This window comes from Acomys minous, assembly GCF_964271855.1.
Source record: "Acomys minous genome assembly, chromosome: 8".
NCBI lineage: Eukaryota > Metazoa > Chordata > Mammalia > Rodentia > Muridae > Acomys > Acomys minous.
Window position 1 is genome coordinate 17,587,576 of NC_140489.1, and position 15,789 is coordinate 17,603,364.

General features: G+C 42.4%; 1 protein-coding gene across 15 annotated transcripts in view; it reads left to right on the forward strand.

Annotated features, from left to right (window-relative positions):
- The window catches only part of ATXN3 (ataxin 3), a 40,824-nt gene that overhangs the window by 24,789 nt on the left and 246 nt on the right, over window positions 1-15,789 (forward strand). For 6 of the 15 annotated variants that reach the window (XM_084792679.1, XM_084792681.1, XM_084792672.1 and 3 more), the window contains 2 exons: window positions 1,131-1,227; window positions 8,271-8,368. In XM_084792679.1, the coding sequence (XP_084648805.1) occupies window positions 1,131-1,227; window positions 8,271-8,368 (195 nt within the window). The other 9 variants (XM_084792680.1, XM_084792675.1, XR_014781206.1 and 6 more) reach the window with 8 other exon arrangements.

Sequence of the window (15,789 nt, forward strand, 5' to 3'; positions counted from 1 at the left end):
TCTTAAATCACTTTTAATATTTATATAATACTACAGCTATATTTATTGTGTTTAACACAGCTATGATTTTACTTCTGGTTTTGTTATTGACTACAATACTGAACTTATAACAACTAGTTGAGTTAATCTTCTAACGACTAGATGACCCTTGCCCAAGCCAGCTGTTTTAACCAGTGCATGCCAGTGGACGGCCAGCACTTATGGCTATACAGCTTAGGGCTAAAGTCCGCTTTTGCAGCATATACCTTTTTCACTGATATAAGTCCTTCATCAATGGAGGAGACTGAAGAGGAACTCCCGTAGGCGTGTAGGCAGAGAAAAGTGTTAAGACACTCAAATGTCTCCTGAAAGCAGAAGTGCTTTTAGTTTTTTCATTTTTGTTTGAATCTAATTTATATGAGCCAGGTGTGGTGATGCACACCTTTAATCCCAGCACACAGGAAGGCGGAGGCAGGTAGATCTCTATGAGTTTGAGGCTAGCCTGGTCTGCAGAGCTACTACAGAGAAACCCTGTCTCAACAAACAAACAAAAACCTAATTTATATGAAGCTGCTTCTACTTGTGGAGCAATCGCTCATCATCTAAATTCCTTAAATGGCTCAGGATATTGAGGCGTTGTCAACACTGCCGTTATTGTTGCCCTAGCCTCCTCTGCTGCAGGCCTGTCTCTGCATACTCCTCATAGTGTGGAGTTCCAGGTTTTATTAGGAAGGCCTGGTGGATTATTGAAGTCATGCACAGAAAACCCATCCCCCCCATGTTCCCTTTACATGGAGTCTGTGCTTGGTCAGTCCTGTGGAGAACAGAGTGAGGGCGTGCTGTGGCCATCCCTCATGGGTTGCTTTGAAGAATGCCGTGCCTTTCAGGTGGGGAAGTTAAAGAGCATAGAAGAGTCTCGAAAAGTTCTCCTAGCAGGCGGGCGGTGGGCTTGTACCCCCCATCTGATGCATCACAGAGAGCACAGGCCTTGGCTGCAGTAACCTTCCCTAGATTTCCTGAGCCTTCCATAGCCTTATGTTTATAGAGCAGTAGTGGACTGTTGTTAAGAAGAAAACATTCTAGACACTTGCTCAAGTAAGAACAGACACACGACTGCTTGAACCGGTGTATAAAATGATTGGCTTTTTTAGGTAGTTCCAGAAATATGTCTCAAGATAGTCCACAGACATCAAGTACAAACCTTACTTCAGAAGAGCTGCGGAAGAGGAGAGAAGCCTACTTTGAAAAGTAAAGTAGTTGGCACAGATTAAAATTACATATTTATTACTTGCTTATTTTGTCTGCTTGTAAATTACTGCTTGCTCCCTCAACCTATGAACACATAAACACACAAGCACACACACATATATAAGTTTTTACAGCACATAAAGACTGAAATACTTAACAATTATAGAGAAAAACCTTTGCCCAATCTTGGATAAATTTACATGGACTAGTGTAAAGGGAACCTTTACCCTAGTGAAATTTTGCTTATCAGGATGACAATGGACTTAGGACAAGAAAACTGTCCTGCTAACCCTCCCGTTAGCTAACAGGGGAAACAGCATTTGAGTTAGGTTGGGACATATTCCCAAGTGCAGGCGGGTCCTGCTCTGTGAGGTAGGATATGTTCCCAAGTGCAGGCGGGTCCTGCTCTGTGAGGTAGGACATGTTCCCAAGTGCAGGCGGGTCCTGCTCTGTGAGGTAGGACATGTTCCCAAGTGTAGGTGGGTCCTGCTCTGTGAGGTGGGACAGGTTCCCAAGTGCAGGCGGGTCCTACTCTGTGAGGTAGGACATGTTCCCAAGTGTAGGTGGGTCCTGCTCTGTGAGGTGGGACATGTTCCCAAGTGCAGGCGAGTTCTGCTCTGTGAGGTAGGACATATTCCCAAGTGTAGGTGGGTCCTGCTCTGTGAGGTGGGACAGGTTCCCAAGTGCAGGCGGGTCCTGCTCTGTGAGGTAGGACATGTTCCCAAGTGCAGGCGGGTCCTGCTCTGTGAGGTGGGACATGTTCCCAAGTGCAGGCGGGTCCTGCTCTGTGAGGTAGGACATATTCCCAAGTGTAGGTGGGTCCTGCTCTGTGAGGTGGGACATGTTCCCAAGTGCAAGCGGGTCCTGCTCTGTTGTCCAGCTTGCTGTCACTTGAGGAGGCCCAAAGCCCATCAGCATCAGGACCATAGAAACCATACATCTGAACCATAAGCCCCAAAAATGTATGTGGTACTAAAAAAAGAAATATTTGCACTTTTATAGTGTCTTCCTTTCTAGTAATTACCGTTCACAAGTCTTCCTTTTATTGTTTTTATTTTTACTTTTTGGACAGGGTTTTGTTGTGTAGTCCTCCTGGCTGGCCTTACTCATGGCAGTCTTCCTGCCTCAGCTTTCCTCATGCTAGGATTATAGTTCTGTGTCATCATACCCAGCTTTTCATTATTTTTAATCCAAACTCCAGAAAGATAAGGCCAGAGATGGACCTGCCCAGTTCCATACCGTGCCTCATCAGTTAAGTGAGACATTATTTTCACATTTCAAAATCTCTGAAAGACTGGGCTGCAGCTCAGCAGGGAGCACCCACCCAGCATGCATGAGGCTCAAGCTTCTCCTCAGCACAGCAGCAGGCACACTGCAGCACCTGAGCTGGAGCAGCCACGTGTGTGTGTGTGTGTGTGTGTGTGTGTGCACGTGTGACTTAAGAGTCGGAGTTGGCGGAGTAGTGGATAAAGTTTGGGCCATTTGCACCTGCTGGTATCGTGAAGATAATGTTTACCTTTTCTGTTTCTTTAAGTCACAACTCAGAAGTATATGAAGGAAAGTTCTGATCAGCTGACATCCTCTTAATGTGAGATATTTCTAGTCTTTATTCAGTGACCGATTAATAGATTTAATTATATTTACATTTTAAAATAGTATTAGTGCCTTTCATGTTCTTTTGAATTTTAAAACTACTTTTTAAACTATGATACACCTTAGGTTTATGCATAACACACCCATTTTGTTACTCAGGCTTAATAAGCACCAGCACACAGCCCAGCTTGTGTGCCTCTACTCCCGTTCTTTGCGTTCTTCCACAGCCTTGGACATGTAACACGCCACCGGCACCATCACGTCATTACTATTTACTGTGTGCCTTCAAAATATTAGAGGACTTGGCTTGTTTGTGTTCTGTAGGGTTGTGTTTGCTTTTGTTTTCATGTTGCCCTTTGTCTTTTGAGACAGGGTCTCACTTTGTAACCATGGCTATCCTGGACTCGCTTTATAAACCAGACTGGCCTCATAGAGATCTGCCTGCTTCTGCCTCCTGAGTGCTGAGATTACAGTTTGTGTTGTTTTTTTAAGGAGTCTCACTCAGTGCCGGGGCTAGTCCTGAACTCCCAGTCATGACTCTTCATGTCCTAGTGGTGGGTTGTGGGTTTGCACACCACACCTGGCTTGACTTTGTCTTTCTTTTTTTCCCTCCTAATAAATGCTTTTTGTTACCATGTAATAATAAAATAAATTAATAGTAATAATAATAATCAACAATTTAATATAAATGTCTAGTTTAAAAAATAACTTTAAACTACTTAAATAAGCAAAATTAGTATTCTAAAAATTTAGAGTTTTTTAAAAAAATGTTCCCATTATCCCTTTCTTCAACAAAGTGATGTCAGTGACTAGACATTCCCTCTTGTCATACTCATATTCATATTCTCTCTCTCTTTCTTCTCTCTCTCGTGTGTGTGTGTGTGTGTGTGTGTGTGTGTGTGTGTGTGTGTGTGTGTACACTGCACTGTGTATGGTACATAGGAGGTCAGAGGGCCACCTGCAGGAATTGAGGCCTGTCCTTCTACCATGTGGCTCTTCTAAACAAAATTCAGGTCATCCGTCAGGTTTGATAGCAAGAGTCTTCACTTTCTGAGCTTTGTCACCAATGCCCTTCTTATTTATTTATTTATTGCCCTTTTAATTAAACATTTTGTTTACTTTTTTGAAATAAAAAGTTGAAACTTCCAGTAAGTTTTTACTTTTTCATAGTAGTATAATTCAGTAACATCCCATGATGAATTAGTAAGCTATAACAATTGCAATTTAAACTCTCGGGAGACAGAGGCAGGTGGATCGCTGTGAGTTCAAGGCTAGCCTGGTGTACAAAGCGAGACCAGGACAGCCAAGGCTACACAGAGAGACCCTGTCTCAAAAATAAAAAAAGGGGGGGGGGAGGTCATAACTAGTGCTTTTGAGCTGACAGAAATTTTGACCAACCCTGCATCCTTTTTAAAAAAAGTTTGATATGAGCATGCCTCCTTTCTTATGGTTGATTGTGCATTGGAGATTGTTTTTAGCTCATACTTTTCTCTTTTCTGAGAATTTAAGATAGCTAGGGGCTGTTGTACCTCCTCACATATAGCAGAGATGAACTAAGGGGTAACTTTGTGGTGTTTATTTTAACACTGACTAGCATTTAAAAGTGCTAGTTTACTATTGAGTTTAAGAACAGGGTGCCAGGGACATAGGATGACTCATTAGTTAAAAGTGTGTGCATGCTGCACTTGCCTTTTACTCAAATCCCTAATTTCTTAGCTGAAATAGTTTCCTATCTATCTAGATTCTGCATCTGGGCTGTTGTTGGCTGTGAGACTGTCTGACTCTCTTCTTTCTTTTCCTCTCCAAAGTGGCCCTGGTGCTGACTAGTTACTCAGTTTCACACTTCTTTCTCCCCTTTCTTCCCCTGTTGAGTTATAAAGCCTCATACTTAATGCAGGCAGGAAATGCAACACATTATAGGATTTCTTGTGTAAGAAAAATTACTAAGAATTAGCCTATTATAAATTCTTAGTTTATGAATAAGGGTAATGTTTCTTTGACAGAACATTATTTTTAACAATGATCTGTAAATAAAGTCCACACCAACAGTTTTTAAAGAGTTATTTATTTATACAGTATTCTGCCTGTATGTGTGTCAGCAGGCCAGAAGAGGGCACCAGATCTCATGTATGAGCCACCATATGGGTAGCTGGCACTTGAACTCAGGACCTTTGGAAGAACAGCCAGTGTTCTTAACCTCTGAGCCATCTCTGCAGCCCACACCAGCATTGTTAATGCCTGCTTTTAGGAGCATAGAGTTCAGTGATAGGTACGAATACTATTTGTCATCTGTTAACATGTTCCACAGGTATTTGTTAGCATCTCTAATGTCCTCACAGCTTTGAATGCTGTGTCCTGCCTGTTAAAAGAAACATAGTGTTTCCCAGCAGGACAGATATGAACATTCATAGCCAAGGGGTGTTGTGATGTGTCGATTGCCTAATACTTATACCATTGCTGTAATGGCCTGGCTTAGTTTGTATGACAGTTCAGTTTAAGAAATAGAAACAGGCTAGAGAGATGGCTCAGCGGTTAAGAGCACTGGCTGCTCTTCCAGAGGTCCTGAGTTCAACCTCTAGCAACTACATGGTGCCTCACAACCATCTATAATGAGGTCTGGTGCCCTCTTCTGGCCTGCAGATATACATGTAGGCAGAACCTTATATATGTAATTGAAAAAAAAAAAAGGAAAAAAGAAAAGAAACAGAAACAGGTAGAATTGTTTAAGCACAATACTAATTAATAGTGAAAATTTTAAAAAAAATGGTGAAATTAGAGGCTTAGAGGCTTAATCTTAGGGATAGTTCTGAGCCAGGCTTCTGAACTATAGACCAGTTTGTGAGAAGGGCTCCATCTGCTGCCTGGTTAGGATGATGGGGATCAGATACACGATGAGAGGACCCACGTTCAGTTCCCAGAATCCTACATGGCTCAGAATCACCCACGCTTCAGAGGATTCTGTACTCCATTCTCGCTTCTAAGGGCACACACACACACATGCACACACGCACACACGCGCGCACACACACACACACACACACACAATCTAAAACACTTTTAAGTCTTTTACATATGTATATTAAATTAGAAAAACAGGTTCTTCAGTTTTATTTTATATATATGTGTGTTTCTTGCATGCTTGTATCTGTAATACGTGTTTGCAGTGCCTGAGGAGGCCAGAAGAAGGTATTAGGTCCCCTGGGGCCAGGATTATAGACGGTTGTGAGCTGCCATGTAGGTGCTGGGAACTGAACCCGGGTCCTCTCGAGCAGCCTGTGCCCTCACTGCGGACCTGTCTCTCTCGTCTTAAAAACAAACCAGACTAAATGCAGCTGTGGTTCTGTATCAGAATGCCACATGATAGCTGCCAAGACTTTCTGGTCCCACCGAGACAGCCATGAGGCAAGATTCAGGACTGACTCTCCATGACTTTGCTTACCAAGAACATATCTGTGCCTCACTGACTCACTTCCGCCCTTCGTAGCTCATGAGGGTACTCTGTTGCTGGATCCAGGTTGTGCTCTGAAGGACTGTTTCACGCTGTGGGACTGAAGGCATGATGGGAAGGGAGCTCAGGGCCTTGCTCCGTAGAGCTGCTCAGTGGTTTCAAGGTTAGCCACTGATTTTCTTCTGATTTTGCATAATTTAAGGCTATCATAGCCCCATGAGTACATACAATAATTGTGTCAGTTAAATGAAAAATTAAAAGCAGATGAAAAGTTGTCCCTCTGAAGTTGCAGTCCCTTTGTCCCCTTGAATTCTGACGTAGGCTCTTGATTGGTGGAAGAGGGTGTGGAGGAGCCTGCATGATGTGCCAGGAGCTCAGATTGCCCATTGTGTAAAGGCACACAACACCAGAAGAGCAATAATTTGGTTCAAAAGCCAACAGGGAGAAGATGGAGCTCCCACTCTCTGAGTTGTTTTTGTTGCTCACATTTAAGACTCAAGGCTGAGAAGGACAGGTGGGGTGTGGTGGTTTATGTGCACTTGGGAGGGAGGGCCCAGCAGATCTGGAGTTCAAGGTCATCCTAGGCTACTAACCTGGACTAGAGACACTGTTTCAGAATTGAAAGGAAGCCAGGCATGGTGACACACTCCTTTAATGCCAGCATTCTGGAGGCTGAGGCAAGCAGATTGCTGTGAGTTCAAGGCCAGCTTGGTCTACAAAGTAAGTCTAAGACAGCCAAGGCTACACAGAAAAACCCTGCTTTGAAAAACCAAAAGAGAAAAAAAACAACAAAAACCAAACCAAAACAAAAAACCAAAACAAAATTGAGAGCAATGCTAGTAAAAGGATGCTATTTGTGACTAAGTTTTAAAGTTACGGCCTTTCTAAAAGTATACAACTTTTTAATCTATGACTTGTTATTCTCAGCCACTTACAGGGTGTCTTCTTTTTTTACTTTCTATGTTTATTAATTAAAAGCAGAGCTCCTTGCACCTCCAGGGACCCTTTGCCCAGATTGTTGACTTACCAGAGCATCTGGGAGTAACCTGTATTCTTTCTCATTATAGCTTAGTATTTCAGCTACATTTTCTAAATACAAGGATGTAGTCCTGCATGCTTTGTTTCCTTTTTGATACAGGGATTGATGTGTTACTCAGGCTGGTATTGAAGTCCTGGGCTCAGGAACCCCGTTTCCTTTGGCCGCTGGAGTAGCTTATACTACACACGCACGAGCCACCACGGCAAGCCTCGCTACTGTCGTTTTGAGACAGTCTCTTAGTGTTGTATTGCTGTGAGGGGACACCGTGACCATGACAGCTCTTCTGATAGTTTCAAAGATTTAGTCTATTATCATGTTGGAAAGCATTAGGATCCCCAGGTGCAGAGAGACAGACAGACAGACAGAGCGAGCGCACGCGCGAGCGAGAGCGGGTCTACCATGGACATTTGAAACCTCAAACCCCACCCCAGTGGCATGCCTCCTCCAGTCACACTACAGCTGTTTGAACCTGTGGGGCCATTCGTATTTAAACCACCCCATTCTACTCCCTGGACCCACAGGCTTGTAACCATGTCAAAATGCAAACTATGGCCAATTCAGCTTCAAAGGTCACCATAGTCAACCATAGTCTTTCAGTTTTCAGACTACTTCAAAGTTTGGTGTGTCTTCTGAGATTAACAGCAGTCTTTCAACGGTAGATTGGAACCTGTAAAACCAAAATGTAGATTGCATACTCCCAGCATACAACAGCACTGAGTGTGGTTGCTTTCATTTCTTTAATTCTTCAAATATGTGATGGAGCTGCTGTGTGACAGGCACGGTTCTGTGTACTGGGGACCCTGGGGAGCAGCCTAAGCTTGTGCCCTTGTTAGCTTCTCGACCAGACAGAAGCATCAAGGTGCCAACTGTGCTTCTGTTGAGAATTAAAATGAAAGAGTGAGAAGGCCAGGGAGCTCCTTGAAGTGGGGTGTTTTAACATCTATTCACTTTTGTATGTTTCAGGCAACAGCAGCAGCAGCAGGAGGTAGACCGACCTGGAGAGCTTTTACACCCGTGTGAAAGGCCGACCACAAGTTCAGGAGGACTTGGGAACAACCAAGGTACGGCTTTCTGCCCATTCACCATGACGGCTTTACTTGACACCCAAGATCCATGTCAGGTTTACGTTATTTATTTTTTTCTTTTTGGTTTCTGTTTTGAAATAGGGTTTCTCTGTGTAGCCTTGGCTGTCCTGAGACTCACTCTGTAGACCAGGTTGTCCTTGAACTCATTGAGATCCGCCTGCCTCTGCCTCCCAAGTTCTGGGATTAAAGGGGGTGGGGCATGCACCACCACTGCCCAGCATTGTTTTAAAATTTTTTTTACTTATGAGTGCTTTGTCTGCATGTATGCCTGTATGCCAGAAGAGGGCATCCGATCCCATTATAAATGTTGCTGGGAATTGAATTTAGGACCTCTGGTCCTAAGAGCCAGTGCTCTTAACCACTGAATTCTCTCTCCAGCCCCGCTTTTCTTCCTTCTTTAGTTGTATTAAAATTCTTAAGCGGATTTGTAATCTACTGAGGTCCTCTGAACTATGAAGCAGACAGACTGGCGCACTAGGTGAATATTTAGGTTTTATTTACTTAATGTAGTTTTGTTTTGAGACGGTTTCATTATGTAGCTAAGGCAGACTGGTTTCAAATTCGTGAGCCTCCTGTTTGGGCCTTTTTAGTAATAAATAGCATTACAAGCATGTACCACCGTCCCCTCGTTGGTTTTACAATCACACACAAAGTACTTGAACTCTACAGTTGGCACATCCTTCAAAAACCCTCCAGAGATGATCCAGAGCTCATGAATATTAGTTAAGGGAAAATAAATCTATTTTACCACCTAGTAAAGGAAAAGATGCTTTAATGTAGTCTACATAATTGCTGAAAGTCCAGGTAACTCACCAGGCCTTGATTTAATAGGTCTTAAACTTGAGCCCCCGCTATTGAGAGGAGAGGAGACCCTGTCGGTCAGAGGACCTCACAGAGAATCTGTGCAGAGCTCCCAGAATGGTGCAGTGCAAAACCAGCCAATGAGCTGATGAAGGATTATGGATGTAAGATGTGTCTTGAACTAGAGAACACATCATACAGAATCCTGTAGTTCCAGCTGTGGTTGGCTGTTGACACTGCTGTTCAACTTGGGCACCTGCAGTCCATGTGTCCTTACCCCGCACAGCTATCTCTGTCAGACAGCTTCAGTAAGAGTTGCAATTTGACAGTGTCCAAGCACCAGGATTCAGTTGAAAACCACTGTCATGCCAAGAGCCATGAGAGAAGGAACCACATGGACTATTTTAATCATTATTGTTTTGTTTTGTTTTTCGAAACAAGGTTTCTTTGTGTATTCTTAGCTGTCCTGGACTCGCTTTGTAGACCAGGCTGGCCTCAAACTCACAGCGATCCACCTGTCTCTGCCTCCCGAGTGCTGGGATTAAAGGCGTGCGCCACCACGCCCGGCTAATCATTAATTTTTTAAGGCAAAGTCTCACCAGCCCAGATTGGCCTCAAAGTCACCACTGTCCTGCTTCTGCCTCTTGAGTGTCAGATTATAGTCATGTGCTACCACAGCTGGATTCCACGTACCAATCTAGAGCAGAAGAATAACGGAAACTTCAGCCCCTCCTCCTCATGAACACAGAAACTGACCAGAAGCAGGAAACGGCACTGGAGCTGTGAGATCGCAACAAAACCTCTAACGCACAGGAGCCTCCTATGCAGTGCGGAAGAGGTGGTGGGGAAAGTTGATAATCTTTTCCTCATCTCAGTCTGGCAAAAACTAGAAACCTACAAACTGAAGAAGTTGAAAGAACTTCTAGTTAGTGTAAACCCAAGGAAACACCAAGACTCACAGGCTTCTGAAAGCTGAAGGCATAGCCTCGCATCAGCAAGAAATAACCTTCCCAACAGCAATTTGAAATGAGACCTTTCTTATGAGTGAAGTAATAGACAATGTGTTTCCAATGCTGAAAGAAAAATTTAAGCCCAGGATTATATATGCAGTAATTATATACTCATTAGGATTGAGAAAGAATTAAAAAAAAAAAATTCTCCAGCAGTCCTACTCTTAAAAGGTAAAGAAAGGCTGGCCATGCAGGCCCGGGAAGCAGATCAGTGTCTCGCTCAGCCATCATCAGAGGAGCTTACGCCTGCTGTGGGTGGGAACAAATACAGAGACTCACAACAACAGTCCTAAATGGATGAAGAGGAGGTGGCAGAACATTATGTAAATAATAAATAAATAAATAAATATTAAAAATTTAAGGATACTTTAAAGCCATGTAAAACCACATGGAACTGCATTGTCCTGCTGTCTATATTTGAGCTTTAGTTGTAGAAGTGAGTGTTGGCTGGGTGAAATTGAGCTGACAAGTCCACAGGACCCCTGTCTTAGCAATTTTCTCTGAATTTCTTAATTGTTTATAAAAAAAGGCTTTCCAAAAAGTAAATTGTTAATAAGCATAATAAATATCAAATGCATTATGATAAATGAAAATATCTAGATTCAGCTGGGCATGGTGGCACACGCCTTTAATCCCAGCACTCGGGAGGCAGAGGTAGGCAAGTCTCTGAGTTTGAGGCCAGCCTGTTCTACAAAGTGAGTCCAGGACAGCCAGGACTACAAGAGAAATCCTGTCTTGAAAAACCAAAAAAGAAATAAAGAAAAGAAACTATCTAGATTCAGAAGACAGCATACTTACATGAGACCGTTTACATGGCTTGATAGAAGGGCAGAACCACGGGCACCACGCCTGCCTGGGCTCTGGGCTGGTCACAAGGAACTGGACAAGGAGGAGCAACAGAGAAGGTGTATGTCTTAGTATCTTGTTCTCCATTCATCTGTGGACTTTAAAGTGCCATACAAATAGCAGGCAAATTATAAAGTCACGGGAAGCCGGGAGCAGTGGCGCACACCTGTAATCCCAGCACTTGGGGAGGCAGAGGCAGCAGATCTCTGAGTTCCAGGCCAACCCGGTCTAAAAAGCAAATCCAGGACAGCCAAGGCTACACAGAGAAATCCTGTCTTGAAAAACCAAAAAGAAAAAGGAAACTAGGGCCAGCAAGATGGCTTAGCAGGTAGAGGTGCCAAAGCTGACAATAATGACAACCCACATGATGGCAGGAGGGCACTGTCTGTCTGTCCTCAAGCCTCTGCACACCGCACCCACAGACTGACACACAAAGTCTTTAAAAAATTAGCTAGTATTCAAGTAGAAATATATTTCCTAAGAATTTGCTTTTTTTTCCTTTTGTACAGGTCTCATGTAGCTCAGGCTGCCTTCCAATGATACAAAGACAGCCTTGAACTTTGTATCCCCTGCCTCCAGCTCTTGAGTGCCAGGGTTAGGGAGCGGGCCTCCATGCCTGGTTGTATGCCATGCTAGGGATTGGACCCAGGGCCTTGTGCGCTCTAGGCAAGCACCCTACCAGCATAGCTACGCCTCTAGTTCAGAAGTTTGTCTTGGGATGATTGAGAATCTTGCAGGAGTTTTTCTGAGGACTTGGCTTTCTTTCCCCGCAGGTGGTGCTCTGAGTGAAGAAGACATGCTTCGGGCGGCTGTGACCATGTCTTTAGAAACCACTAACGACAATTTGAAAGCAGAAAGAAAAAAATAGCACCTTTAAATATCATTTTGCTACTCATACTTTCTGACATTGTCTGTGTGATACATTGTAAGGTCTACTTTGGCAGTATGTCCACCAGAAGAGATAAGACACTTCAGTGGTTTATAAGCAAATGACCAGAAAGCCAGAAACGTGTCATAGGATTAAGTAATGATCAGATGGTAGCCAAAGAGGCAGTCAGCAATTAAAGAAAGTTAAGGTAGTTTTCTAAATGTCCCTCCTTATTTTTCTCATGTGCAATATCTAACTGAAATTATGGAATTTTTCTTGGCTCTTTGCGGACCAACTAATTAGCTCTTGCCACAGAACTTGATCTTGTTTTCATTTTCTCTCTTAGTTACAGGTAGCTTGGCTCACCTGAGCTTTTATTTCGTATTAGACCAACCTTTTATGGAAATGCCTTTTGTCTATCTTGTTCAGAAAGATACATCTGTTTTCTTGTATATATTTAGGACACTTGGATGCTTCCTTCTGTTATTTTCTGGTTTTTGCTATACTCCCACAACTTTTTGTTTGTTTTTGGGACAGGGTTTCTCTGTGTAGCCTTGGCTGTCCTGGATTTGTTTTGTATATCAGGCTGGCCTCGAACTCACAGTGATCTGCCTGCCTCTGCCTCCCAAGTGCTGGTGTTAAAGGCGTGCGCCACGACGCCCGGCTCTCCCACATGGTAGTCTGTTGCTTCTTAAGCTTTCCATAGTGGGGTTGTTATTTCTTACCTTTGGTGCATCGTTCTACTCTGATGTCAGCTCTGCTCAAAGATTTGTGTCTAAATGAGCTGAGTTTGTGTGTGGGATTGTTTTTCTTCTGTGACAGGAGCTTTGTGTTTGTTTGGTTTACGATTAAGTCCTGGAAAATAGGTGCCTGCTTCACTTTTTTTTTTTTTTTTTTAAGTAGAATATAGCCTATCGGGACGGTGGTCTGGAATATGAAATTAATTTACTAATGAAATTATATTTAAATATATGGTGGGTTGACCCTTGCAATCATGTTTAAATTGCCTAAGAATTATAGAAGTAACAGTGCTTAAAGGATCTGTCTGTAAATAAGAAAGTCTTAGTTTTGATAAACATTCTTTGATTGGGATGCACAGAGTTTTGTGGGTCAGTACTTGGTGTGACTTTGTGTCTTTGTAATGGGTGTCACAGATCCTCATATCTGATCTTCCTGTCCCCCTTTGAAGCTCCTCTGAATGTTGATTTGTACACAGGTAAAGTCCAAGAAGAGTTTGAGCCAACAACTTAGGAAGGCAAAGCTATGTTGGTCTACTGGTGTGTGTTGTGCACACGTTTTATCAGGGAAAGGTTTTTGATGTAGGTGTTTTTGCTGCCTAACTGAAAAAAGATACAAATATTTTATTTATGATTATGAAAGTTTCTTTTTTGGATAGGACGGATTGTTTTGTTGTGTTTGGCTGTGTTAGGGATGGAACTCAGGGCCTCATGTGTGCTAGGCAAGCACTCTTACCTCTGAGCTATATCCTCAGATCAGAAACAGGGATTTTGTTGTTGTTGTTGTTTTGTTTTTTAGAGGTTTTTTTCCTTAGTCATTTTGTGCCAATTAAAGTTTTTTTTTGAATTTGCTTCATGAAAAATTAGGCAGTTGTATTTTAAAATCTGTGGGTTTTTTTTAGTAATTGCAAAGGCTCAGAATTGTGCAGCTCTAGGGTGTGACAGGACTTTTCTCACCATTTATACTTGAGTATTAGACTGATGTGTGTAACTACCCCAGTGTGCCAGTTACGTTGTCTGGACGTTGCCCTTTTTCTTTTCCCTTTGAAAAACCACATTAAGCTTTCCATACAGTTAGATCGTTGAGCTGCCTGCTAGAAAAAATAAGAAAGCCAATATGCATTTCACTTTTATCTTTAGAGTTTATAAAATGTTCATATAACATACCCTAGTTAAATCACGTATGAAATACAGTATGTTGATCTCTTATTAGAGATGTTTTAAAGAGAAACTGGGCATACACTGAGTATCTTTGAGTGCATTGTTTTAGTTATGAATTGTATTTGGTAAGGCAAATCCAAAATCACCATTGAGCCGCCGCCACCTTTGCATTCGTCTAGGCTGACCTAAACGTAGATTGCTTTATTAATGAGTAGCCAGTATGAAAAGATGCCAATGCTTATTATAAACACAGTATCCAAAAGTGTAAGAGTTGTATGACACTCTGGGCTGTGCACCAGGAGCTGCTGTTCACGGCGCTGTGGACAGACAGGGGCAGGGTGTCGCCTGTGCTGCGGACCTGACGGACATTTCCACCCTGTTTTTAACCGATGGGGAACGCCTTACTGTTTAACATTTAAACCACTGGTATCTAATGTGTGACTTGTACTACCAGATACAACACGGACAGTTGTGATGCTAGTGTTATAAGCAGTGTAGGACCACTTTGGAGGGTCAGCCATAGTGCTGCACAACTTGGGAGTCAGATCTCTCTGAGTTCAAGGCCAGCCTGGTCTACACAGTGGGTTCCAAACTTACTAAAGCTGAATAGTTAAGTTCCAAACTTGCCAGAGTTGTACAGTGAGACCCTGTCTTTAAAAAAAGGAACAGAAACTTTCAAAGGCCATTTCCATACTTTGGGAGGTCATGGGCAGCTGGTCTCTGGTGTGAGCGTGAGTCTGGGCCCCTGAGACAGCAGTGCGTAGCCCGTGCACCGATGGGATCATTTGACACAGTTAGTGCAGGGACACTGCGCTGAGCTTCAGAGACCTTGGCCAAATATTTTTAGTCACAGACTATCTAAGGCGGTGCTTTTCCCTCCCCCTCACCCCAAATACACCAAACACTTGATTTTTCTTGATGAAGCCAAAGTTAATGAGGACACATGCTCAAAATGAGTAGTCTGCATTGTTTTAATATCAAGCTGGATGAAATAAGTTTTATTGATGTCAAAGTCTAAAGCACACATTTTGAGTATCTGCTTGTTTGATCCTATTTTTAAGTCAGGCCAGTGTAAGAGTTACTGAATTCTTAGAACTGGTCCGTGTCCTGCACGGGTCCAAATCAGGCAGTGCAGAACCAAAATGTGCTATCAAAGTCTTCAGTTGGGAAATCTTGTTGTTTTAAATTAGTAAGAGCTTTCACTTAGTATTGAGACCTCCAATTTGAGTTTCCTATGAGGCAGTGGAGATGTGCTCAGTGCTAGAGCAGTTGCCTGGAGGCCCAGGCCTTAGGTTCAGTCCCAACACTGCAGGAGGAGAACAGAGGCTCACAGTGCCATGTACATTTAGAGGGACCTTAACGGAATACTTTCCAGGTGAATTATTTGCTGTATTTTTGCCCTAACAAGTGTAGAGCTATGACTGTGATCTTAATTAAGAAAAATCAGATTGGATCATCTAATCAGTAGTATAGTTAATTTTTCTGTTTTTCATATTTAAAATAAAAACTCTCCATTCTTAATTTGTTTATAATAACTAAACAAACTGGTTTTGTATTTTTTCAAAACTTTATACATAATAAAAGTTTTGTTGTCTTTCATGAATGAAAAGAGTATTGATTTTTTTTAATTTGAATACTTTTTTTTAATGATCCCATTTTAAGAATTAGTGCAAAAATATACTTCCTAAATGTATGGAGGTACACATTTTAATAGTGCAGTCCTAGATGAAGCACTAGCGAGAAGTGTGTGGAGAATGCAGTTATTTAGGTAGCACTCACTGTCTCTTGCATAGTTTAAAGGTGGTATGTTTCCTGGAATTTTTTTTAATGAATTTTTTTTTTTAGAGGAAGACAGACATTTGTAATGTGACTAATTTCTACAACACTGGACTAATAGGAGTAACTTTTTTAAAAAAAATGACTGTTCTGTATAAATAAAATATTTGAAATGCAAGTGCAAAAGCCGTGAAATAA